The sequence below is a fragment of the Notolepis coatsorum genome, assembly GCF_963971535.1.
Source record: "Notolepis coatsorum genome assembly, chromosome: 16".
In the NCBI taxonomy this organism is placed as follows: Eukaryota; Metazoa; Chordata; class Actinopteri; order Aulopiformes; family Paralepididae; genus Notolepis; species Notolepis coatsorum.
In genome coordinates, this window is record NC_140180.1 from 25,190,757 (window position 1) to 25,217,989 (window position 27,233).

General features: G+C 45.8%; 1 protein-coding gene across 2 annotated transcripts in view; it reads right to left on the reverse strand.

Moving 5' to 3' along the window:
• Positions 1–23,600, reverse strand: part of csf1ra (colony stimulating factor 1 receptor, a) — a 50,479-nt gene extending 26,879 nt beyond the window's left edge. For both annotated transcript variants that reach the window (XM_084332454.1, XM_084332453.1), the window contains exons 1-8: positions 23,540–23,600; positions 19,085–19,375; positions 17,869–18,156; positions 15,881–16,017; positions 15,617–15,791; positions 14,702–14,903; positions 1,731–1,846; positions 764–875 (exon numbers count right to left, since the gene is read on the reverse strand). In XM_084332454.1, coding sequence (XP_084188580.1) covers positions 764–875; positions 1,731–1,846; positions 14,702–14,903; positions 15,617–15,791; positions 15,881–16,017; positions 17,869–18,156; positions 19,085–19,375; positions 23,540–23,597 — 1,379 coding nt within the window. In that variant the 5' untranslated portion in view covers positions 23,598–23,600. The remainder of the gene's footprint in view (positions 1–763; positions 876–1,730; positions 1,847–14,701; positions 14,904–15,616; positions 15,792–15,880; positions 16,018–17,868; positions 18,157–19,084; positions 19,376–23,539) is intronic.
• Positions 23,601–27,233: the final 3,633 nt, after the last annotated feature.

A 27,233-nucleotide genomic window follows, 5' to 3' on the forward strand; every position in this document is an offset into this window, starting at 1 on the left:
ATTTATTTGTATTCCTATTTGGTTTATTAATGTGTACTCATTTATTTGTCTCTCTCTCTCTCTCTCTCTCTCTCTCTCTCTCTAGCATCCACACCCCTTACCCTAAACCGGGTTTGTATCCTAACCCCCCCCCCCCCCCCCCCCCACACACACACACACACGCACGCACGCACGCACACACACACCTGTATACACATTTTGACCAATAGGGGATTGGGTTTCTTCATTGAGCGCTTATCCTTATCATCAGGGCACAAGTACCTTGTGTTTTATTATAAATTCTCCCTCACTCTGTCTGGGGGGGGGCTTTTATCCCAGTGATACCCTAATAGTACTTTACATCATTTTCATGACCTTATATTACAGGTTCGTCTAAAGGGGTTGGTGGTCATGCTAAACCGTGATGGTTTCCTGTGTTCTGTCAGTTGGATGACTCAAGGTGAAAAAGTAAATTTTTATGCTTGCATGTCTTGTATGGAAAATCTTAATATTCAGAGTAATTTAAATATGAATAGAAAAGTTTTTTGGAACTTAAAATGGTGTAAATGTGCTAAAATAGAACTACTCAAGTAAAATACAGGACTCTCTTTTAAAACGAGATGCTACACCCTGTGAAACAAATAAATACATTTCCATGAGATACAAGTACTTTAAAACTGTACGTAAGTGAGGTACTTGTAACTTGGAGAAAGTACTTGGTTACTTGCCACACCTCGGTCAGTGGTCACCAAGGTAAGACCTTAACCCATGCCTCGACACTTACGTAGGTCGTATTCCAAGACACTGGTACCAGATGATCCTGGGAGCAGGGTAACCAAATGAGGTGCATGTCAGGGTCGTCACGTTCTCCCACCTCACCACAGCAACAGGCCTCTCTGTGAAAGAAGAGACAATAATAATAATAATTAGGGATGCCCGATATTATCGGCCTACCGATATTGGCATTAAAATTTAATATCGGAAATGATCGGTATTGATTAAAAAAAAAAAAAAAAGAAAAAAAAGATATGTATACATTTATATACCCAGGCAAGCAAGTAAGAACACATTCTTATTTTATTTATTGTGAAAAGTATGCATAATGTTGTGTTAATTCCACGACAAGAGATATGTAATGTTAATTACCTGAAATTATTCAGTTTTTTTGGGGGGGATATCGGTAAAAAAGCCAATATCGAACATCCCTAATAATAATTATAATAATAATAAACATTATTTGTATAGTACCTTCAAGAATGTAGCCCAAATGCTTCACAGCAGTGATGTAGCCACGAAATAAACATATAATTGGCATAAAATGAGCCAAAAATGTACATTAAACCCCCCTAAAAAATTTGTCATTCTGTCATTTAAATTGATAAAAAAAGGTATATAATAATAAAAATTATTAATATATATATATTAAAAATATATATATATATATATTGTAATAGTCATTAAAAATCTATGAAACATTTTAAAGAATTAAATAAATAAAAAATATTGTAATTGTTTTCTGTCATTAAATCTATCACAATATTTCTTTTTTTAAATTGTATATAAAGATTGTAATAGATTTCTGCCATTAAAATCTATAAAAAAGATTGTATTAGATTGCTTACAATAAAGAGGAAGTCAGTTATCGCTATGTGGATCCTAGGGATTCGCATATTCTGTTGATCCCAGAGCGATAGATTGTGTGACTGTGAATACCCATGATGACGATGTGACAACACATCTATTTAACTTACGGTACATCTGGACTTGGAATGTGATGGACGAGTTGGCCAGGTCGCTGCTGGCACGGAACGTGTACTGGCCTTGCTCCTGGGCGTTCATTCTCTTCAGTAATAGAGTAGCATGGTACCTGTGGGGAAAACATCACAAAGGATCTTAAAACCCAGTAGGACCCACCGTGACACAGGTGTCACACGTACTTTACATGTCCTGGAAATGTCCATATAAAGCTTTTTTCTTGATTTTACCTCATGAAGTCCCAAAGGGACACCAGTGGAACATCCTGGTAGGGTCATGTGACAGATCATGTGATGTTGTGCTCCCATAAACCACCTTTCCACAATGATGACTGATGGTGGTGACTAAATTACAGAAGTAGCTAGCATTCAAAAGCTAGATTTTTGTTGCTAAAAGGTAAGATTTGCCCATTTAAGAATTATAATGCTTACATAACATGGTCTTTATGATATATAACCTGTTGTGAACACATTTCTTGAATAAAATGATAAAGAAAACAATTGATAAAAATCGCTGTGACACATACGTCACACCGGGCATATCACCTTAAAATGTTCATGAAAATTAGCTGTGACACATATGTCACAATGCGAACAATTATTATGATCTGCTCAGTTAATTTGTCTGATTCAATGATATTTAGTTAATATATTTTATATTGTTCAATTGTTCAAAGCATATTAAAACAAATATCAGTCATATTTCAATGTAGTACCCTGTAGTGCCATGCTGTAGTAGTACCCTGTAGTGGCCTTGTAGTACCCTGTAGTGCCATGTAGTACCATGTAGTGCCATGTAGTGCCATATAGTACCCTGTAGTGCCATGTAGTACCATGTAGTACCCTGTAGTGCCATGTAGTACCATGTAGGACCATGTAGTACCCTGTAGTGCCATGTATACGTACCATGTAGTACCCTGTAGTGCCATGTAGTGCCATGTAGTACCATGTAGTACCCTGTAGTGCCATGTAGTACCATGTAGTACCCTGTAGTGCTATGTAGTACCCTGTAGTGCCATGTAGTACCACGTAGTACCCTGTAGTGCCATGTAGTACCATGTAGTACCCTGTAGTGCCATGTAGTACCATGTGTAGTACCATGTAGTACCCTGTAGTGCCATGTAGTATCCTGTAGTACCCTGTAGTATCATGTAGTACCATGTAGTACCATGTAGTGCCATGTAGTGCCATGTAGTACCCTGTAGTACCATGTAGTATCCTGTAGTGCCATGTAGTGCCATGTAGTACCATGTAGTACCCTGTAGTACCATGTAGTACCATGTAGTACCCTGTAGTGCCATGTAGTACCATGTAGTACCCTGTAGTGCCATGTAGTACCATGTGTAGTACCATGTAGTACCCTGTAGTGCCATGTAGTATCCTGTAGTACCCTGTAGTATCATGTAGTACCATGTAGTACCATGTAGTGCCATGTAGTGCCATGTAGTACCCTGTAGTACCATGTAGTATCCTGTAGTACCATGTAGTGCCATGTAGTACCATGTAGTACCATGTAGTATCCTGTAGTACCATATAGTGCCATGTAGTACCCTGTAGTACCCTGTAGTACCATGTAGTACCATGTAGTGCCACGTAGTACCATGTAGTACTCTGTAGTACCCTGTAGTACCATGTAGTACCATGTAGTGCACTACATGGGAATTAGGAATAAGTTTAATGATTAACGCCCAATGTGACATATATGTAACATTTCAGATCTTTGCCATTAGGGGCGCTATTTTGAAAATAAATTCAGAAATGTGTTCTTTGTAGTCTATTTAGTCAGTCTTATGCCCCTCATAATTTTCCTTGAAGTAGAAATGGTTGTGGGTTCTAATGACTAGAGGGAAAAGAGGAAGGTCTAGGAAGACTGCAGTGACTAATACAGCGCTTTGGATTCAGACGGTTCCTGTGCATCATCGCCAAAAGTACACAGAAATAAAACGAGAAGACCTCTCTTCCCCCTAACTTTAGTTTCATGACCTATAGACATCCGATGACCTTGGAGTTCCGTGTCAGATTGAACCAGAATGCCAAGACAGCATATTTAAAATCCTGTTTAGCTTCCTCATCCTGCAGTTCACACGTTTATTTTAGCTACTAACTGTATAGTTGACACTTCTAATCAGATAAATGAATGTCAAATGAGTTGGATAGTGACATACTGTAGGGGTTTTAAAGGGACAATTCACCCTGAAACTGAATTTAAATCATGCTATTCCACTGATCTTGGATAGTTAAAGGGATATTTAGGATTTTTGGACATTCATTTGTATGAATGGTAAATAAATGGTAAATGGTGAATTTTTAAAGCGCTTTTATCCAAAGTGCTTTACAATCTGTTCCTCACATTTTACCCATTCACTCACACATTCACACACCTGAAGACGAAGGTTATCCGATAACCCAAGTTATATGATTGGCGTAGCTTTTCTGCTTCGCCTATGGGATGTCCTCGTGCGCCTATTGCGCGTCAACTGAAACTTCTCACATGCACCTTCCATCTGCCCGACCACGCCCACCTCTGGCCAGCTTATAGCCCAGGTGTGGTGATCAACTCCCCCCCTACAGCTGCGTGTAAAGCAGAAAAGCAACCCCAATCATATAACTAGGGTTATCGGATAACCTTCGTTATATTTCATTGGCTACGCTTTTCTGCTTCGCCTATGGGACAACGGGCGAAGCAGGGCGAGTACCCCCGAAAAATGCACCCCCTGAGGTCCCCTTCACGACCATCAGAAAAACATGGGGTGGGGTACGGCCCCCTCGCCCCTCCTAACGAGGAGCGGGGGGTAGGACACCAATCATGCGCAGTGGGGCGCAGTTACCCCAAAATGCACAAGGTGAGTAGATCATGCGAAAAACCACTCTCTACCTCACCATGCACCCCGCCAGCCGCCCGGCAGCGGGATGCAGAAGGGGTTCAAGCTCCAAGGGCCGCACCTCTTCCTTACAGAGGCGGGGCCCCCGGCCACAGCCGCGAGACAGAACCCCCCCAAAAGTTCCGATGAGGACCAAGGGTCCTCTCCCGGATTTATGACAGCGCCCTACCCCCCCCCCCCCCCCCCAGGGCCACCATGCTCCCTATCGAGCCGAGCGCCGAGAGAGGGAGTGCGCACGTACAGGCGACCAGCAAAGCGGAGCATGACTGACACCTAGTGGACACTAGGTCAAGACTGACCCCGCCCCGGCGCGGCCAGGATGAACCCTGCGTCCCCCAACATAGCTGCACCTCCGTAAAACCAGACAGGGGGCGTACATTTGGCCGTAAGTCACAGAGGAACTAGAGGGACTGACTGCCCGAAGGCAGCACTCCACTGGCCCACTCACCGAGTGAAGGACCCCCCCCTGTGACCACAGGCCTGTCCCGTCATCCTCTCTTGGGGGTCTCTGGCTGCGTCTAACCAGACGAGCCCTCTCACCAAGCCCCCCAGGGGTTACACGGACCTACAGGCTGACCAACATCTTAGTAAGAGCAGAGCTCGACTGTCAGCCTGGATGAGGGAAACCTACATAAAAAACCCTCCTTCCCATCTGTACACATAGAAAACTGTTTCTATGCCGTTCTAACAGATCCGGGAGCGTCCCCAGTTCCTAACGGCAGTGTTGCAAAACACCCGGAACCCGGAAGCACTGACCTCTAACTACCAATACGTTAGGCTGTAGGGAGGCAGAATAGGCCCACTACCTCCCCACCGTATTGGGCCGGCACCCCACGTTAGGGGGAGTCGGCAAAGTCCGCCACGTGAGATGTGACATAGCCCAGTGCGGGCAGACATCATCCCCCTTTTCAGCAGGAGGGGGGGTTGTCCAGCAGCCCACACCGAGGATGGGAACCTTCACCATGTCTCCTCTTAAAATCTACAGATTGGGAGACATGTGTGGTATGGGTCTGGACTTCCACCCCCCGCTTTCACAGAAAACGGGGGCAGACCCTCTAACTAGTTCCCATTACTGAGACCGGAAAATCGACCTATTTTGCCAACAAAATTCAGAATGAAACCGATTTTGCCTGGCCGTCGCAGCTGCAGCACCTGCTTCATCATAGCAGAGCCAAAAACAGCGCGAGAAGAAAAAGAGCCTTGAGTAAAAAACTCGAACCGGGGAAGTGCGCACGCAACTGTACCACAGGGGAGGTAAAATGGCGTTAGACTGTCGGGAATCATACCAGGTATATTCTCATGGGGGATATGACTAAAACGTCATATCCAACACACACGATTAAGTTCAAGGCCCCCGCCAAGTGTAATGCCAGTTCCAAGTCTTCAAATGGAACTCCATGCACCGCTCGCAGTTCTCCGGGCCAATCGGCAGGAGGCAGCGGGATCAAATCATATTACAACAATAATAGGACGGTGGGGCACCGACCAAATCCAGCACATCAGATAGTCATTTTTCTTTTCTGAAAAAGGACCCGCTGACGGAAAAGGCACGATACACGCCACCATTTTTACCTCCCAGAGGAGAGGAAACAAGGTGTCAAGCCATCGAGAATCATGTTATGCATATTCCCATGGGGGATATGACTAAAACGTCATATCACAACACACACATGATTAGGTTCAGGGACCCCCGCCAAGTGCAACGCCAGGCCCAAGACTTTAATCGAAAGAAATGGAACTTCAAGCACCGCTCGCAGTTCTTCGGGCTAAACGCCAGGAGGCAGCGGGTTCAAATCATATTACAACAATAATAGGCGGTGGGGGGGGGGGGGTCCCGGACAAACCTACCCTACAACAGTCAGTTAAAAACCATGTTGATAGGAAAAACATACAAAAAATGCCTACCACCCAGCTTTTAAACCCTTAGGAGAAAAAGGTAATCGTGGTGCACCCATTGTCTGGCACCACAACAGACATGGCAAATGGTTTTCAATCTACCATATATATATAAATATATATACATATGCCTAAATCCATAATTCCCCATTGTCGTGACATAACACGAGTGGGAAGTGTGGACACACTGCATGGCTCCACGGCGCCTCACTTCGTTCAAAACAGGTGATACAAGGCGCGAGCCAGCATGATATAGTGATTGAAAATCGTATCAACAGATTGCAGAATGGGTACAATGCAGTACACCTCAATACACACAATTGTTAGGGGGATGCAGACCAGGGAAAGACATAGTCTTATTTACCCCAGCGTACCCCATTTACAATAAACATATATACATATATATACATATATGTCTAAATCCATAATTCCCTGTCGTCATGACATAACACGAGTGGGGAGTGTGGACACACTGTATGGCCCCGCGCGGCACTTCACTTTGTTCAAAACAGGTGATATAAGGCGCGAGCCAGCATGATATATTGATTGAACACGAAATATAATATTGATTGAAAATCATATTAACAGATTGCAGAATGGGTACAATGCAGTACGCCTCAATACACACAATTGTTTGTGCAGACCAAGAAAGACATTATAGTCTTATCTACCCCAGCGTACCCCATTTTCAATTTTACCATATATATATACATATATAAATATATGTCTAAACATATAACTCCCCGTTGTCATGAGACATAACACGGGGAAACCAGGCCGTCGCTACTCCTTTGAAAGTGCGGTCAGCGGTCACAAGAAAAAACAGAGCATTTAAGCCGGTAGAGGCTAAAACCAGACACAGCAGAAATGACAGGGCGGTCCATTTCTCCCGAGAGAGAAGGGACACACACCTCAGGTTACACAAGCATGCACACACCTGGGGCTTCTGATGTACCTGCCGCTGGTCAGCTCCTCTTTTTCTTGGGTGAAAGGCGCCAAGCTCTTCTGGACGGCTCTCCACAAAGCACGTCCAAACGACACACTCCCAGTGGCGGCGTCAGCTTGTCCTGCCGGTGCCGATGTTTACACGTAGAAATGTCCGGTCAGAGCGCACGCGACACGTGGGGCGAATGACCGTCCGCCTTTTTAAAAAATGTTTAAAGATTTTTTTTTCGCGTTTATCGCTTTTTACTACTGGGCAGTCCAGTAGAGAGAGAGAGAGGAAGAACGGGAGACAGAGCGGGGGGAAGACATTCTGCAAATGACGCCGGGTCCGGGAATCGAACCCGGGTCGGCCGTGCCGCGACGCAGCGCATTACATGGTTCGCCACTTGGGCGCCCCACCGTCCGCCTGTTTTAACACAAAACTGCCAGCTCTATAGAGCGGTCTTACACTTTTATAAACAAACAAGCATGATATGCAGACACCTCTGTTTCTGGCTACGCGTCGCGGCTCCCTCTGTACCTGGCGAGGGCGGAGCCCAAGGAACCCCACTGCCTGGGATTCCCTCTGACGCGCCTCTCTTGATGACGCGCTCCGCCACGTCCAGCCTGCAATTAACCCTATGACGCCACGCAGGAGTAAAAAGGCATTTGGAGGGGAGCACGCCAGGGAAGACAAACAAGTCTTTCCCCTGGCTCGATAGCCTGTCCACCGGCCGCGCTATAGCATACCGGCAGTCCTTCGACGAGGAATTGCCGGTCTGCTAGAAAAAACTCCATAACGAGCACGATAACAACCATGCAAGGTGCCGACCTGCTCATCGGGAGCAGTTAGGGGTTCTGTATCGTATCGCTCTCGCTCGGCATCGCTCTCTGCACTATCTCGCATACGTGCACGCGCACTGAATAAAGACCACAATGTACCTTTAATCCCAATATTTGTCTGACCACACCCCTATCAGCTTACCCATATAAGCAGGGGTGGGGCCACCCACTCTCCTCCTTCTCGCTTTCACCACAAGGAAGAAGTGCCTCGGTAGATCCCCACACTTGACACCATGATGGAAGAAAGGTTTAGGAGCAGCTTTGGGAAACAAGGATACGTTGACATCATATCATTATTTTCTCTCTCACTATTTTCGAGAAAATACGGCGATATTGTCTTCGTACTGGAGTGTCTGGAAGATGATGATCATTCTAAAAACCCTCCACCGGTTTTCGTATTGGGAGCACGCCGCTGCATGCTTCTCAACTGCAGTTCCTTGCTGTGTTTGTTGGGGTGAAACCTGTCAGGCCACAGCTGAACTGTCGGACATGCCGCTGTTGTGAGAAGCGGTGCGTTCCAGGTTGGGTGAGTAGTGTTTGCTGGCGGGCTCCACTTGTCTGTTAGTGCTATGGGGGCTACTTGACAAAGTTTATGGAAACCGGCCCCAGGCTAGGGTCCTTTGTTTAGCCACCTAGGCGACAGAAGGCCTTGGTCTGAAGACCATTATAGTTTTAACTAGTGGGCCGCGACCATTGACACTGGTGATCCCTGTGTGTTCTGGACGAGTGGATTCTCTCTGTCACCGTGTTAAGGCCCCATCTTTCATATCCAAATGAGAGTATTCCTTCACGAGGGGATATGTGCATGTAATGTGCGATAGCGGCAGATTCATGTTCAAAGTCAGCTACACAGGCCAGTTGGTACTGTGCTGATTCCGTCGGATGTGGTAAAGTCACCGTTGTGAAGCGGTGTTGACATCTTGTTTTCTCTTTTCTCTTAAAAAGTGAGGAGAGGTTCAGAACGGCGGCCTGTCTGGGTGAGTGTTATGTCATTGTTTACATGTTCATAGCTTACGGTTAGCCAGTCAGCTGTTAACTGCTGCGTTAGCCTGCTGGATCGCTGCATGGCCTGCTTAGGGCCTACTATTAGCCAGTCAGCTGTTAGCTGCGGGGCTAGCATGTCGTGGTCGCTAGGTAACGTTAGCTTGCTGCTGTGGCCATGGCTGGCGCGGGGTAGCTTAGCTTCTCGCGCGCCGCCGTGAGCTCGCTTCTGATCGCGTGCGTCGTGATGCTATTCTGTTGAACGTGCTTTGATTTTAACATGTTTTACACTCTTGACCACGACGTCATCCTTGACAGGGGATGTTTCGTCGACCCTGCCCTGAGCCAGGACGGCGAGGTTGCATCAACAGGGGACTGTAGTGCGGGTTGGGGCGGTGACGCTGCCCAGTTCGGACAACACAGGACGGCTGTGTTCCTACGGTGTCTGTGACTGCACTTCGCTGATCTGCGTTCCGGGTAGGAACGGGGTTGACCAGACCTCATAACACGTCTTCTGGTTTTACTTTGCTAAATGTATTGTGAATAACGGTGTTTTTCCCAAAACGTGTGTTGCTACAATGCATTTAGGATACGTTGCGGGTTATGTGTGAGCTGTTTTTTGTCACTGGCAGTTAGCTTCTCCGTGCAAATCGGGGAATGATCTGGTTGTTGTGTGAGAAACATCATGGTGTTTATATGCACCGTGTACTCACAACTAAGGTAACTAACCTATGAAGCTATGCTTGGTGACAAGTGAGTAAAAGAATGTTCTTTCTCAGACTGTAATGACAATGAACAGTGTGTTCACACATTAACAGGTTTTCCTGTTTTAACTGGCCGTATTGAGGGTAAAATAGGAGGATTGTGTTTTCCCCCCCGGTTCCCTGGGGACTTTTTCATCCTCCTATCAGACATGTTGTGCATTAATTGTGTCTTTTGTGTGGTAGGGATACGATGTAACTCTTAGCTTGATTGCTGAGGTTGTGCTAAATCTGCTGGAGAAACTTATTTCCTAATGGGAAATTGGTTTGGTTGCTGTCATGTGTGCTTAGCAAGGCCTGTGGTCGATACTAATCAAGAATGATGTATTCTCTCATTGTGAAAAAAACGGCGTTCCTCTGTTGAGTGTTTTTGCCATTTTTTGTAGGTGATGATGGGTTGTGTGTGTCATGTGACCTACAACTGGGTTGTACTGGCCACAGAAGCACATGTGTATGTTGGACCGGGGTTCTTAGAGCCCTCTCTATTCTGTGTTTTTCCTTAGTAAAAATCAGATAGCAGGTTAGCTCATGCGCTGTGTGGAGCTGTGAAACGCTTCATAGAGCTGACTATGACTGTGTCATATTCTCTTTTTGTCGTTACATCGTATCATGGGTGTGGGGTCGTAAAGGGGTGAACTGGTAACCTTTCCTCTCCCCATTGTTCTGTCGGTCAGGGGTACACCCCCTGTCCTTCAAGGTTCCCGTCACGTGGCGGTTCGGCACGTTACGGGGGGGGGGGGGGGGGGGGGGGGAGGGAGTTCCTGGTCCCACGGCCTGGTATATTGGGCGTGTGCACCGCAGGAATTCCCCCGCCATAGAGTACGTCACCGTGCGCGTCTCTGTTGGTAGGACTTCCGTGTGCTGTTCAGGTCCATGTGATGGATCTGTTTTCAGGGGGGGTGGTCAGGGCTCCTCCTCACCAAGCGCCTATTCAGGCCTTCTGTGAGTTCGGACTCCTTCTTCCATGTGAGGAAGCCTCCATCAGAGTACAGAGCCTTCCTCCTCAGATTGTCAAAGTGAGTGGACCCTCTAGAAGGGTCCTTTTCTATTGTATGTATATTCGATTCAATTCGTTTATTGAGTGTGTATGGGTTCAGTGCCTCTTCCCCGGGGGCCCTAAAACCAGTTTTTTACATGGCTCAAGGTGCAATATATTCTTTTCAATCTGTACAGCTCGCGTGGGAAGTCTCTCTGGGGATCCCCGTCTCTTTCCTATGGGAGGGTGGTGGGATGTAAAAATGTGAACATTTTTTACCCCGGCTGTGTAGACTGGGATACATACTGTTGATGCTTCCTTCTTTCTATTCCAGAAGTGTTGGAGTTAGGGAGTGTCACACCCCTCTTGTCGTTCCCCTGGGCGCCTTGGGGATTCAATGACAGGTCTAATTAGCCTGTTCATTGATGGGGGTGTGTCCCGACGCACGTATAGTGCTAGCTCGCTGTAAACAGGCGATTGACTGGCACGCCTTGGTTGCTTGTGGTTGAAACGGCGTTTTTATAAAGCAACTGAGATGGGGGTTTTTCCTCTTCCGACGACCACATCCCATGACCTGGGTGGGTTGTCGACGGATTCTCGTTCATGTCTGGGGGATGATGACGGGATGGATCTGAACATATGTGGTGGGGTCTCACGCCCTTGGGGTGGGCCACCAGGCGCGGTTCGTCCGAACGTCTGGGTGGCGCCTTCTTTTCATGTTAAGATCAACACGCATATCTGCCCTTCTCCTGGAGTAGGCATGTCGGCGTGGTTAGGGCACGGGACTGGTTCTGGTCACGCTGGTCCAGATCAGTTGAACCCGTTGTCCGCCGGGGATGCAGATCTGCTGTTCTGGTACCCTGAGGGACTTGGGCTTTTTTCAGGGGGAAAAATGCCAGGTCGGTCTGGGTGTCACAGGGTTAAGCGCTATGGAGACCCTGGTTGGGTATGTTTTTACTCAGCACTGTCGTCATGGCTTACAGCCATGCCATTCTGTACGCGCTCGATCTCGTCGGATCTCGGCCGCTACACAGGTTGGTCCTGGTTAGTACTTGGTTGGGAGACCGCCGGGGAATACCAGGTACGGTGTGCTTAGGGGCTGGTTCTCCATTATTTTTCGCTCCTCTCTCACGCATGGCGAAGAGGGGCCTGTGGGGGTGGTTTTTTGACCTCCTCTGGTGACCCTGTGCTTCCCGTACCGCCAGGCCCGGTCCGAAGTGATGTTTGCGACCCGTAGGCCTGGGTTAACCCTTTTTGGAAACTGAAACACTTGTACTGCGGTATAGCCGGTGTATACCCGCAGGTGTGTTTTGGAGTTTTTTCTTGAGGGGTTATAGGAACAACCACCGCATTGGGTAACACCGAGGTGGTTGATTCCCTGGTGTGTTGGAGCAGTGTCAACTCCCGGGTTCACCGTTTGAGGGTGCCCCTGCACGTTCATGACGTCTGCCAATCGTGTCAGCCTTCTCTGCCTCGACCCCTCTGGGTGGGGGTTTTTAAATGGAGGCTTGGTCATGCAACACCGCCAGCTTACGCTCCTTCCGCCGGGGCGGCTGTGTTCAGCTGTCCCCTCTGGCGCCTGTCTCGTCCGCAGTCTCCAGGCTAGGGTTAACAGCCTGTTGCCTGGTTTTTCCCCGGTGCGCTGCCTGCTTCCGTTAGTTAACCTTTTTTGTGTGCTTACGGCCATGCTGACTGCCTGTTCTGCAGGGTCAGTGTGCCAGGCGGTGTACTATTGGGGGGACGGGGCCCGCTTGGCTTACGGCCATACCAACCTGAACACGCCCGATCTCGTCCGATCTCGGAAGCTAAGCAGGTTCTGGCCTGGTTAGTACTTGGATGGGATTCCGCCTGGGAATACCAGGTGCAGTAACTGAGGGGCCTTTGTCCGAATACGCTGGCGATGTGGGGGGCGGGGCACTACGTGCCCACCTGGTGGGGTCTTGATGCTGGCATCATGGACTTCTCCGGGCCCCCATTCTAGGGAGTCCAGTCCTTTTGGTGGGTCTGGGTCTTCCTTCGTGCTCCGCTGCTACGGCCTTGCCACGGGGTTGGGTTTGCCCTTGACCCCGTGATTCTGGGGGCAGTAACGAGGTTGTTCCTCCGTTCGTTCCCGGGTGGCATGCGGGTTGTGCGTGTGTGTAGTCGTGGGGTCAAGCCACGGTCTGCTCACCCTGTGCGTTGAGTTGCTTGAGTGCCTCTTCGCACGGTCGGGTCCGTCGCCCTCCCGTGAAGCCCCTAATAGGGGGGGTGCCCGCCATTAGGGTGGGTCGGGGGGGCTCGGCCCTCCCTGTTCTGATGGTTTGTGGGGGGCTGTCAGCGGGGTGTATTTGTCGGCCGTTGGCTCTCGCTCGGCCTCCCTTGTGCAGAGAGCGATGCCGAGCGAGAGCGATACGATACAGAACGTTAGGTTATGACTATAACCAAGTTCTGTTAGTATAGCGACGCTCGGCATCCGACGCCGCTGCAGCCTTTGACCTCGCCTTGTGACGAAAGCTTGGGAAGGAGGAGAGTGGGTGGCCCCACCCCTGCTTATATGGGTAAGCTGATAGGGGTGTGGTCAGACAAATATTGGGATTAAAGGTACATTGTGGTCTTTATTCAGTGCGCGTGCACGTATGCGAGATAGTGCAGAGAGCGATGCCGAGCGTCGCTATACTAACAGAACTTGGTTATAGTCATAACCTAACGTTAAGTGTCTTGTTCAAGGACACTTCGACAAGCTGCCTGGGAGGAGCGGGAATCAAACCGGGAACCTCCGGATTACCAGACGACTGCTCTACCTCCCGAGCCTGAGTAATTGATGCAAAGCTTAATTACGGAGTCCCATGGTCAGAGTTCTGGCCGGGTTCATGCAGGCAAAAGGGTTACCAATTTCCAACATAAAACCATTTTCCTCCATGCATTTGTAATTCTGCTATCACTTGGCACTATTTTGTGTCTTACAACAACGAGTGTATTACGTGCCGGAGCCGGTTCACAGGTAACGTGGCCTATCAGCCGCTTCAAAATGCTGGAGGACCGTGGTTTTGTGTTGGAGGTGCATGATGTGGATTAAAACCTTCTTGGTTTCGTGATATTCCCCCTAATCCCTGTTTGCTACCTGTCTAATGGCTCATTTCCACTGTACTGAAGCCAGGGATGGTACAATAATGGTAGGCTTGCTGTTTTACCGGTGTGGTATTTCCAGTATACACCAAGCATTGGTAGGAGGAGACAACAGAGGGAGGGGTTACTCCGCTTGCTGGCGCGCATTTCACATTTCACGTGAGACACAACAACTCAACACAATGGAGGGAGTTGAGCCTATGCTGTACTTTCTTGTGGGTATTTGGTTGTCATAGTTAGAGTCCTAGGAGCACTATTCACTCTCAGTGGAGCAGCTTTGGGATTTTTTGTTTGATGGCATTATCACTAGAGACTTCTCTCTCTGTTATCCAGCCTCAGGGAAGACTTCATAATATTCACAAATCGAAACAGATCTGTACAGTAGGCACAACATGAAACTGTATTTTAGGATGGATTTGTCCTTCAAGAGCACATTCTCTTGAATAAGGTTCATGTTCTCTGGATAAAATATCGACACTATCAACAATATACAGTATATAATGCAGAATGTACACCATGCAAGCTTGTCCTCCCTTGGGGAGATCCAAGTTACAGCGGCTTGCATAGCACTCCATGGGTCTGACGTGTCTGATCCCCTACCTGTTGTTATATCTGATGAACTTGTACTCTGGCATGGAGGTGTTGGGAGATGTTGGTGTGTCCCAGTCGTGCTCTGTGATGTGGGGGTACGCCTCAATGAACACACTTAGCTCCAGATCTTCTCCTTCGTTCACCTCCACGGAAATACTCTTGTGGGCTAGCTTAGGGGACAGCTGGGAGGACATCCTGATGTAGGGCTTGTCTATTTGGAAGTTATATGGAGAAGTGGAAATAAGGACTCAAAGAAAAGAAGAATTCCACCAAAATTGGTCTTTTAGGCTGTAATTCTGCAAAAGTTTAGCAATGCAAAAATTCTGAGATCTGAAATCGTTTTGAGTTATGAACACTCACAGTAAGGGAAATACAATGTGATGATATTGAATTGAATTGCCTGAGAGATGGTTGAAACTTATTTACAGTCATGTACCTAGAGTAAGTAGAATAAAAAACATATACAGGACTAGAATTGTCTTTTTTTCTTTATTTTTCTACCATTCATTTCATCATGAATTTTCATGAATTTTCCTTGACCTTGAGATTTATCAGTGGATAAAGAGCTTCCTTCCTTCACAGGCTTTAGTTCATTTCAGTGGATCTCTGTGTGACAGATTGTGCCTAATCTGAGAAACTTGAAGCAAACTGTATAGTGTAAGCAAGCTTCTGGATGCATCATTATTCCCTGTGGAGGAAGCGTTAGCTACTAAACCCCCTCCCTTTATGCAGAACGCTGCAGTGAATGCTCACCCATAGGCCAGCAGGTCTGTTTTGGGGCAGCACGACCCCTACTCCCTGCATTATGATTCGCCAAAGTCTTTTCAAAGACTGATGTTATTGATGTTAATAATAAGACTCTGTGTGAAACTAGACTAGGCCTATGCTTTCTTTGTGGTTGACGGGAGCGGTTTAGCAACTTACCCACAACCTGTAAGTAAGTGGTTGAGCTGTTGACTCCTGCCTCATTGGTGCCGATGCAAGAAATGTTCCCTGTATCTGCCAGGTGTACAGCAGGAATGATCAGAATGCTTTCTATGTCCAGCCGGTTTTCCCCGCTGGAGCGAACATCCTCCTCAACGGTACATTTCTGCAGTGGCTGACAGAAAAACTGTGGATGTTAACCTCTCGATCATTGCGATTATGGTAGAGGACAGACCCCAATTTTTATTATTTTCTTGCACTGACCATTTGCATGGAGTATTTCCAGGTGACATTGTAGTTGAAATTGGGATTGTGTGTTTTGCAGCTAATCTTGAGTTTCTCCCCGACAATACGGACATATTCATCTTCCTCCAAGAAGACGTATGGTGGAAAACGCAGCTCTAGACCCAGAGAGTAAATACATCAGACACACAGGAGGACACGGTTGGACCTCTAAATACATCAGACACACAGGACACACAGGAGGACACGGTTGGACCTCTAAATACATCAGACACACAGGAGGACATGGTCGGACCTCTAAATACATCAGACACACAGGACACACAGGAGGACACGGTTGAACCTCTAAATACATCAGACACACAGGTTGAACCTCTAAATACATCAGACACAAAGGTTGAACCTCTAAATACATCAGACACAAAGGTTGAACCTCTAAATACATCAGACACACAGGGGGACACGGTCGTATTTCTAAATACATCAGACACACAGGAGGACATGGTCGGACCTCTAAATACATCAGACACACAGGAGGACATGGTCGGACCTCTAAATACATCAGACACACAGGAGGACATGGTCGGACCTCTAAATACATCAGACACACAGGAGGACATGGTCGGACCTCTAAATACATCAGACACACAGGACACACAGGATGACATGGTCGGACCTCTAAATACATCAGACACACAGGATGACATGGTCGGACCTCTAAATACATCAGACACACAGGATGACATGGTCGGACCTCTAAATACATCAGACACACAGGAGGACATGGTCGGAGCTCTAAATACATCAGACACACAGGAGGACATGGTCGGACCTCTAAATACATCAGACACACAGGAGGACATGGTCGGACCTCTAAATACATCAGACACACAGGGGGACATGGTCGGACCTCTAAATACATCAGACACACAGGGGGACACGGTCGGACCTCTAAATACATCAGACACACAGGAGGACATGTTCGGACCTCTAAATACATCAGACACACAGGACACACAGGGGGACACGGTCGGACCTCTAAATACATCAGACACACAGGGGGACACGGTTGGACCTCTTTGTCATCGAGCTGAAACGATTTCTCGAGTAACTCGATTACAAAAATCATCGATTGTTTGATTTTTACCCACAGCACACTGTGTTTCACACAGACGATAATTACCGCTGTGGAGGGTGAATGTGAAGAGATTTCAGGCCCGCATTGCAAAATGGAAGAAGACTCTGTACAGTGTGTCTATTGTAAAATTGAACTAGCCTACCACAATAGCACTTCGTCAATGCTTCAGCCTCAGAATCCAGTGACAAGACCGCATCAGCACCGTAGAGCTACTAGAAAGAGCCAACATGAAGCCGATGAGCAAGGAAGTGAAGTGGCGAAGATGGAAGATGATAGGACACATACTGAGGCAAGACCACAACAACGACTGCAACATAGCAATGACTTGGGCACCAGAAGGGAAAAGAAGAAAAGGAAGACCAAAGACTACCTGGAGACGCACAGTAGAGAAAGAAAGAAAAGAGGCAGGGTGGAGCTCATGGCCTGAAGCAAGAACAACGGCAGCTGACCGGGAGAAGTGGAAACGCTCTGTGAAGGCCTTATGTGCCACTAGGCACAAAGTGGATAGGTAACAATGCTTCAGCATCTCAGCAGAAAGCATCCAGTCTACACATCCAGTCCACAGAGCGAAGTCGGCATAAGGTAACTTTGTCATTAGCATTTAACATAAATCTATAATGTTATGATAGCTAGTTGAAATTATGGCTAGTAAAGAATGTATGTTAACATTAATTATGGCTACATGTAATGGCTGGTAAGAACGTAAATCAATATGGTGGCTAGTTATTATGTTAAGATATCTCAATTATCTAATTTGCTCAAGAAAATAACACCGGGTGGAATACTCGATTCCTCAAATAATCGACAGCTGCCTCCCTAGACGTCAGTGTCACTCGTTCACATTGGAGACTCCCTAAACGAGGGCTCTTACTCTGTATGACGTTGATGGAAAAGGCTTTGGAGATCTTCTCCACCCCGTTGACCCTGGCAGTGCAGACGTAGTCCGCGTTGAAGCTGGGATGGAGGCTGTGGATGAGGATCCCCCTGTGAGGGTCGGCTGTGAAGTTCATCCCTGGGGGCAGAGCGGTGCCGTTGTCCATGCGGAGCCCCAGGTCGGTGGCCGACGGGTCTGTCAGCAGGCAGGGCAGCAGGTAGTCCTCGCCCTCCTTCCTCACCACGCGCAGCGACGTGCTGCTGGTCCAGAACACACGGTTGGGGTCTGAAGGAGAGATGATGTGTGAGTCTGTGAGAGTGATTGACTTGAAGTGGATCGATAGACAGATAGACCGTGGTGGAAGAAGTGGACAGTTCCTTTACCTAAGTAGAAGTAGAACTATCCAGATAAATGAGTACTCTGGTAAAAGTAAAAGTAGAGAAGTATTTGCTATTGAATGTACTTATGTATCTAAAGTAAAAGTATGCAGTCTACCTGACGTTTGTGTATTACAGTGCTTGGGAGCATTCAATCCTCGAACCGTTGACCTCTAAATGTTATTAAAGTGATGTGTGTGTGGTCCAGTTATGCTGCTCTGATTACGTCCTCTTGAAGTTGACAGGCTTCAAATGTGAAAGTATATAATCTTCATACATTTTTGACAGGTTTTCTATTCCAAAATTTTATCTTTTTTTTGTATCCACTTTTTCTCCCCATTTTCATTTAATGCGTGGGAGGCTCACGCTGCCCCCGTCACTTCCTGCTTCCGTCGCACCGGCGTCACCAAACCGACCTGTAGGAGTCGCTGTCCACAATGTCAAATCCCCACCCACCGGCTTTTCCCACCCTCTAACACTTGCCAATTGTGTTAGTATGAACGACCGGCCAGCCGGTAGCAACGCTGAGAGCTGGGCTCGAACCCAGCGTCTCCTGCGTTAGAGGCGAGCGCCTTGCCCACTGCGCCAATCAGCCGCCCCCAAAATTTTTTCTTCAAAGTAACTAGTAACTGGTAAATCTAGTGGAGTAAAAGTATAAAGTTCCCTGAAATGAAAATACTCAATAAATTACGAGTAGCTCAAAATTGTACAGTACAATTAGTTACTTTCCACCACTGCAGATATATGAATACCTGATATGGCACTTAAAGAGATGCATTGGTCCCCCTCCCCGATCACTCCGGCACGTGCGACCACGTTCATTTGTTCCGGCTCACCTTTTACGAACACGTGCACCGTGGAGGCCAGTTTGCGGACTTGCGAGGGTCCGTCCGTATACACGCACTTGTACGTGCCGGTGAATTCCGGTGAAGGGTGCTCCTTGTTGAAGGTGCAGACGTTCCCATTGGTCTTGGACAGGTGCCTGTGTTTGACCAGCCTGGTCTGCCAGTTGACTGGCCCGTCCCCCTCACATCTCAGAACCAGCGGGGTGCCTGGCCTCACCACCACGTCAGAGCCCTCCACCACCACCACAGAGTTTAACTTGATCACCGGACGCCGCCATTCACCTAAAAACGAATGAATCGAATATGAGTTATAAAACAAAGATATTTTCACAATTTGAAAAGAGGGAAGGTGCAGACTCAACTGAGCATATGCAATTACGTGGAACGAGCACGCGGTTTTTACATGTAGTCATTTAGCTCTGGCGCTTTTATCCAAAGCGACTTACAAGTTCTGTACAAGAGATCTGCAGGAAGGGACGTACAACTCTGGCAGCTAAGTAACAATGTTTGTCAAACTTGGGTGCTACAGTCTTGAGTTCATAGTAGTAAAGACATTATTAGCATAGTAGGTATTAATATAGGCAAGGGAGATTATTTAGTAGCAAAGTGCATGATAGTAAAAGTACAAAGGTTCGTTTTTTTGGTGGTCAAGTCTACAAGGTCGGACAGCGTTGAATGTGGACTTTCAACCACTAAAAGCACATTCCACATAATAGAGGGACCCAATGTTATTTATCTTTCTTCCAACATGGCTGCCTAATTTCTGTGCAGTGGTAGGTAAAACATTGGGAAAGCACAATAGTACTGCTCCACTGTGACCTGTTTACAAGATCCAGTAATAAGACACCAAATTATTACATTGTTGTTGTTGATGTATTATCCCATAGTCGTTCTGCACATACTGTCGCAAGTCGCAACCATTCTTCCAACATGAAGGAAAAATTGGCATTCTGTCAAAGGCCTCTATTGTGCGAATGTCTACACCCTCTGCTTTTCAAACAATTCGAAATCTACAGTAGTTAATGAATCTTTAATTGATCTGCTTTTTAAAATAATGTGCTACCATCAGACATATATAGGGTACAATAGGACACAGGAACAAGTACAGGAAGGCATGGAAAAAGAAAAAGAGGCCATTCCAAGTCATAGGAAACGATTGCGATCGTAACAGCATTGCGTTGCTGCACGTACTACCACGGTGACAAATATTGTCACATCCATACAATTACGACGGGGCTTGTTCTCAGGTACCACCCGGGTGTCGAAAGTGTTCCTTCGCCGGCTTTCTCCAGGAAAGATAGACTATATGCTCTATCTGTTTGAGTCGTTTCAACATTTACAGAGGAGAACCGAAAGCAGTCTCGGTCACTCGCAGTACTTGGAGCCGTCTCGGACTCAGAGGAGACACAATCTCACGGCTTGAGGGAACAGATTGGAGACGTCGGGTCTGAACAAGAGCCCTCGATCCCTTCTCTCACTTCTGCTTTCTCTCATTTTATCGTCACCAGGGGATGGGAAGTGGGGATAAGTTCCAAACACCTTATGGATACTTTCCCCCTTTGTCGTCGATCTGCCTTCACGACATTTTCCAATTTGGGAAGTTTAACCCTTTCACTACCACACTACCAAAGGGTTAACCCTTTCACTGCGACGATACAGAATGTTAACCCTTTCACTAACACGTTACACAACAAAGGGTTAACCCTTTCACTACCTGTGAAAGGTAGTGAACGGTTAACCTTCTTTAGTGTGGTAGTGAAAAGGGTTAACACGAAGATTTAAAATAAATTATTCGGTTTTTTTTTGTTGGGAAAAATAAATAGGCTGTAAAATGTTAACTCCATGAGGGAGTCAGGACAAGTTTCAAGTTTCTTTAATAGTTGTCATACAGAAGTACAGAATACTTTTATACAAAATGCTTCTTACTGTTACGCTCCAGAGACTGTGCAAGACAAGATAAGTATGAAATAAAATAACATAGTAAAATTAGAAGTAAAAAAAATGAGGTCACAGTGTTCAGTTTAGACATATGTACAGACATATGTACAATGTTCGATGCAGAATAGACGTCACAGCCTTGGGGATGAAGTAGCGTGGTGATGGTGTGGCAGGATGACTAACAATCATCCCTTTCATCTTGCCAGTTGAGGATCCCTAGGCTAGATAAACTAGATCTATGATTCGCTTCGGTATGGTTCACTTTCATTTTATTGGGACTTATAGAAGAAGAGATAGAGCAGATCTCTTATTTATTTTAAACTCTGGGTGTTTCTCTTGTTTATGGCCCGGCCTGAGAGCTCTTCATTCAGTCGACGTTGGGAGCGAATGAGATCACGTTTTGGAAAACTGGACGATGGTCACGTGATGTTCATCCAGATTATCCCTTGCAGCCCAACACTCTGACATTAAAGGAACATGCCAACATTTTGGGAAATTATAGCTTATCGTTTTCTCCAAAGAGGGACAAAAAGATAGATACCAGTTTCCTCTCTGTGCGTTCAGTAGAAAGCTATCTGGCTGCATGTTAGCCTAGCTTAGCACAATGAATGGAAGCGGACATGACCGGTTAGCTTTCGGGAGAGGTGTTAGTTGGACAATGCCTTTCTACTGAACGCACAGAGAGGAAACTGGTATCTATCTTCTTGTCTCTCTCTGGAGAAAACGATAACCAAATTTCCCAAAATGTTGGCGTGTTCTTACATTGGCGTGTGTGTGTGTTTAAATCATATGCACATTTATATTGTACAGTTGTTTTTTCCTAATGTAATTATTTTCCCACGTCACGCAGGGAAAAGGCTGCCGTGGGCTATATACAGTCACTCACTCACTGGCGTTCAGTGCGACATTGCGGGTGCACATTGCGTTTCGTGGTTGCTTTTTTCTTTTAGTTCAGTGATATTGTTGAAACTGGCTTGTTTGGAAACAATAATGAATGTATTGATATGAACTAGTCTTGGCTTGTGTTTGTGAATGCTTGTGTGAGAGGCGTATCACCCAATCCTCTACATGTAACGTTATTCATGTCTTCTCTGGAACTCCACAGTAAGAAACTAGTAACATTTCTCTGCAGGGGATATGAAAGGAAATAACCCAAGTATGAGGTTAAATCTAGCCCACAAATGTTATGCAATATAAACCAGCATTTGTGTTAAATGAATAACTCAGTAGGTGTGTTAAATAATTAACCCCAACTTGCTGGACCAACCCAGCACGTGTTCAATAGTTACCAGCGGTCAGTGTGATAGACCTGTTGTGTTGTTGTTGTTGTTGTTAGCAGAAACAACCTCTATTGAAATGCTCTGCAATGATTCTGGAAGCAGAACTGAGATTATTTGTTCAGCATATTTGACCATTCACCGCAGTACACAAGAAAGCCTATGGAGCAGGAACTTAATGTTGTCTCATGCCATTCAGCATTTTGGTTATAAACTTCCTGATTATTCACTATCACTGTAAACGACAGCCTTTCCACAGATCCCCCGTTCAAGCATCCAGTTGTGGAACTATCGGCTAAAGCTCCCATTTGTAATTTAGTCCTGAATTTCACCAGCAAGCACGGGGAATTACGTGAAGCCACAATTAGATCAAACCAACACATATGGCTTTATCTTCTCTATGTAATTAATGCAAGTAACATGAAATTACAATTTCATGCCTCCCGGGCGATCCCCATATAACTGGGCTGGTGTGGTGTGGTGTACAGGGTGATCACAAGAGCTACATTCACTGAAGCAAAAAAAAAAGGATGGCCTAAAAACAAACACATGATGCAGCAGACACCGTTTAGGTTGTCAGACGAATTTTAAGTTTGAAAACTATTAACGGAAGTAGTAAAACTGTCCATTTGAATCAAAATGTTCCAACATGTCATGATTATTAAACAGAGCTTTTAACAGCTGTAATGCATTTTAAACATCTACCCTTGGAAAACAAATAGCTCTCGATTCAAGAGTCAATGGAAAATTCATTACCACTCTGCATGTTTTGACTACCCTTTTATATACAGTTGTGTTTCAGCTCATGACTATATGGCTTTATTACCTAAATGTTCTACATAAACATATGTGTGTATAGTCTCCAGCAGCTGTACAGTAAGTAGTCCAAAATAAGTCAAGTAGTCCACAGTAGCAAAGACAATACCCATTAGCTCACTGTGTTTCAAACTCATTTACTTAAAACCTCCTATCTCTTACAAAAAAAACCCCATTGTGGTAGTTTGATGGTATTTTTATTATGTTTTCCATGGTACCAGCAGTTGTATAAATAACTTACCATTTACTGTACGCCCATGGTACCACTTTTGTCCTTAGTATATCGATTTTAAACCATGATACCATAACCTTTGACATCATATAATGATGGTAGTGACGAAAAATGATGGAAATGACATCAAATAGCAAATACCATGATGTATTTCTTTGTAAGGGCATGATCAATAGGACTTACCTGTACCATGAGCAGTGGAGGCCAATGTCCCCAGGAGAAGACCAAGGTACAGCAGCATCCTGGATCCACTCCAGATCTAGTCTCCAGTTGAAGTGTACTGTAGATGGTGTCTGTGTGTGTGTGTGTGTGTGTGTGTGTGTGTGTGTGTGTGTGTGTGTGTGTGTGTGTGTGTGTGTGTGTGTGTGTGTGTGTGTGTGTGTGCTAGATACACTCCTTTTGATCTGTGGCTAGAGAGGAGGAAATGAGAATGACGCTGCGAGAGTTGCGTTATCACTCCCTCCCCCCTCTCTCTCTTTCCCCCTCTCTCTCCCCCCTCTCTCTTTCTCTCCCCCCTCTCTCTCACTCCCTCCCCCATCTCTCTAGCCCGCCCCCCCTCTCTCCTCTCTCCCCCCTCTCTCCTCTCTCCCCCCTCTCTCTCACTCCTTCCCCCCTCTCTCTCTCCCCCCGTCTCTCTCTCCCCCCTCTCTCTCACTCCTCCCCCCCCCTCTCTCTCCCCCCGTCTCTCTCTCCCCACTCTCTCTCAGGAGGAGGGTTGAGAAGTTAGTAGAGAGAGGTCAAATACCTCAGATTTGGAAAGCGAAGTCAGATGGATTTACACAGCAAAGATTGATCTGTACTGAAGAAAAATGCATTCACGTTGTGTACATACAAAGAGCAAACAGATTTACTTTTCTGTGGTTTTTCTTTGTTTGTTTGTTTGTTGTCTGTTTGCCCCCCGCCCCCATAGGTTGATCAATAAATAATACATTCAGTACAATAGCATTATTGAAACACAATCAAATTCAGAATAATTAAAATTTGCACATACAGTACATGCAGTTATCTTCAGCAGCTGAATGGAGAGAGAGAGAGAGAGAGAGAGAGAGAGAGAGAGAGAGAGAGAGAGAGAGAGAGAGAGAGAGAGAGAGAGAGAGAGAGAGAGAGAGAGAGAGAGAGAGAGAGAGAGAGAGAGAGAGAGAGAGAGAGAGAGAGAGAGAGAGAGAGAGAGTGTGCGTGATGTGGGCATGATGGGGGCGACAGTGGCTCGGGAGGTAGTGCAGTCGTCTGGCAATCTGGAGGTTCCCGGTTCGATTCCCGCTCCTCCAGGGCAGCGTGTCGATGTGTCCTTGAGCAAGATACTTAACCCCTAATTGCTCCCGATGAGCAGGTTGGCACCTTGCATGGTTGCCTCCGCCATCGGTGTGTGAATGGGTAAAATGTGAGTAACAAATTGTAAAGCGCTTTGGATAAAAGCGCTATATAAAAAAGCAGCCATTTACCGTCTGTGTGTATGTGTGTGTATGCTTGTGTGTGTATGGGTGGGGGGGGGGTAGGATAATCATCTTTAACTAACGACTGAGCCAGCGCTTCGATTTGCAGTAAAAAACAGCCATCCCAGGAATCTTCAGCAAAGGAATCTCCTCCCGACAGTCACGGAGGTGGGACTAATTGTTGGTGATTTGGTGTCCAATCAAAGCCGCCATATTTCCCCCGTGCAGAGCACACCACAGAGTACCGTGAATAACCCTTTTAAAAATGATGACCTTTAAAATCAAGGAATGGGTCAAGGGGATGGACGGATGATAGAGAGAGAAACTCATTATAGACTAGCTAAATGAGAAGCTGCCAGGTCTAGAGCTCTAGAAATGACTTTACCACATCATCTGAAATGCAGCTACTCAAATGGTTCCACATGGATTGTCGCTACTGATCAGTTTGTGAGGGTCTTCAGAGCAGTGACCTGTCTATAGGACAGTCGGCATGTTGGTTGCTGGAAACTCCACCTACCGTTTGGGGGACAAAGATTGTTGTTACCCTTGGTTTAAGGTTGTCAACATTCACTGTCCCGGTTTTAACCAATAAAAAAACATCAACAATGTGTAGCACTTGTGTCACTAACACAACAGTAACAGCTGTTCGCCACGGACCAGTTCTAGATTCGAATGAGGAGAGGAGTAATATACACAGTTAAAGGAATGGCAGACCAGAGACAAGGTTATAACAATGACCGGTATTTTATTCTCAAACAGCGCGCTAGCTAGACAATTGCAATACATACAAACGTGAAGTAGTGTGAAGTAGTGTGAAGTAGTGTGTAATATCCCTTTTTAGGTTCTTTCTCTAACCACTCCTTCTTTCAGGAGGGTTAGTTCGATATCAGGTTCTAGGTTGATTGGATCAACACATTTGGTTCGGTTCAGACGTCTCTGACGTTATCACTAGCTAAAAGCTAGGTTTAAGGTTGGACATTAGGTGTATCCCCTTTTCGTGAGTAACTCGTTATCTTTTCTTCTGCAATTGCAGATCAGTAAACTCTATATCAGTTTATCATTTCAATTCGGTAGGTAAGTGTTTAAACATATTAATTTAAACCTTTAAGTGTGCAGGGAATGCAAGTACCTTATTAGGTGAAATGACCATTTAAACTCTTCCTTTGCAGGTGTAATACGAACAAAGTACCAATAGAAATGTGTGCATTTCTATTGGGTGCATTTACCCTTTAACTCTCCCTTTTTACAGGAGAATTATCAGTAGTTCAAGTATCTTATTGGGTGCATTTACCCTTTAACTCTCCCTTTTTTACAGGAGAATTATCAGTAGTTCAAGTATCTTATTGGGTGCATTTACCCTTTAACTCTCCCTTTTTACAGGAGAAATATCAGTACCCATATACACAATGTGCATCAATCAAATACAAAATACAATATCAAAATACAAAAGGTGAAACAGGGTCAAAAGCCCTTGGAAGTCCTTGTGTTCTCGTTCAATCAGTTCGTATCATAGAAAAGTCGTATAGGTCATAATATCCTTGGAAGTTCTTGTAACTCAAGTTCAATTAGTTCGTTAATTCCTGATCCACTTCCTCACTGGGAATGAGGAAGGTAATTCACAATCCTACCAGACTGTTGAGGCAACAGGGGTAACAGATCAGGCTCCTGGGTATTAGCCCTGATCTAGATCTGAGGTTCTTTGGGTTGGCTCGCCATCTTGTGTCGGTCCGGCACACCGCCTCGTCCCACGTGGGCACACATGATGAGTGGTGGTCGGTCGGGACTCCTGGGAACTCTTCCCGGGGGTGGAAACGGGGTGGTAGAAAACCTGGCCTGCGTAACAGGCATTCAGAAAATAAAAGCTATTTACCATCTTTCATTGCTTTTAGAATGAATAATCAATCAGGCTACTTTTAGCTATGCTAAGCTAAAGTAGGCTACATTATCACAGCACGTGGGAATGTCCATTTGACTTATGCTAAGTTAGGCTAAAGTGCACTAGCACATAGTGTGAGTATATAGAATAGACTTTTAATTGTCATTGCACACATTATACAACGAAATTTCAGGGGAGCTCCCACAGACCGTAGTACAATATATACATACATGAAACACATAACACTGTACATATAACCAGTGTTGTGCTAGTTACTGAAAAATAGTAACTCAGTTACTTTACTAGTTACTCATTTCAAAAGTAACTCCGTTACGTTACTAGTTACTTACACCCAAAAGTAATGCGTTACTGTGAAAAGTAACTATTTAGTTACTTGAAGAAGAAAAAAATTGCTCCCATGCAGATACAGATACTCAAAATCGGTTGATAAACTTGACAGTTTCCATTCACATCACTGAACTCTGCTAAGCAATGTGGTCTAGAATAGATACAAACACAAATCTGACACAAACACATTAATGTCCCGACGTAATAAGAAATGCACCGT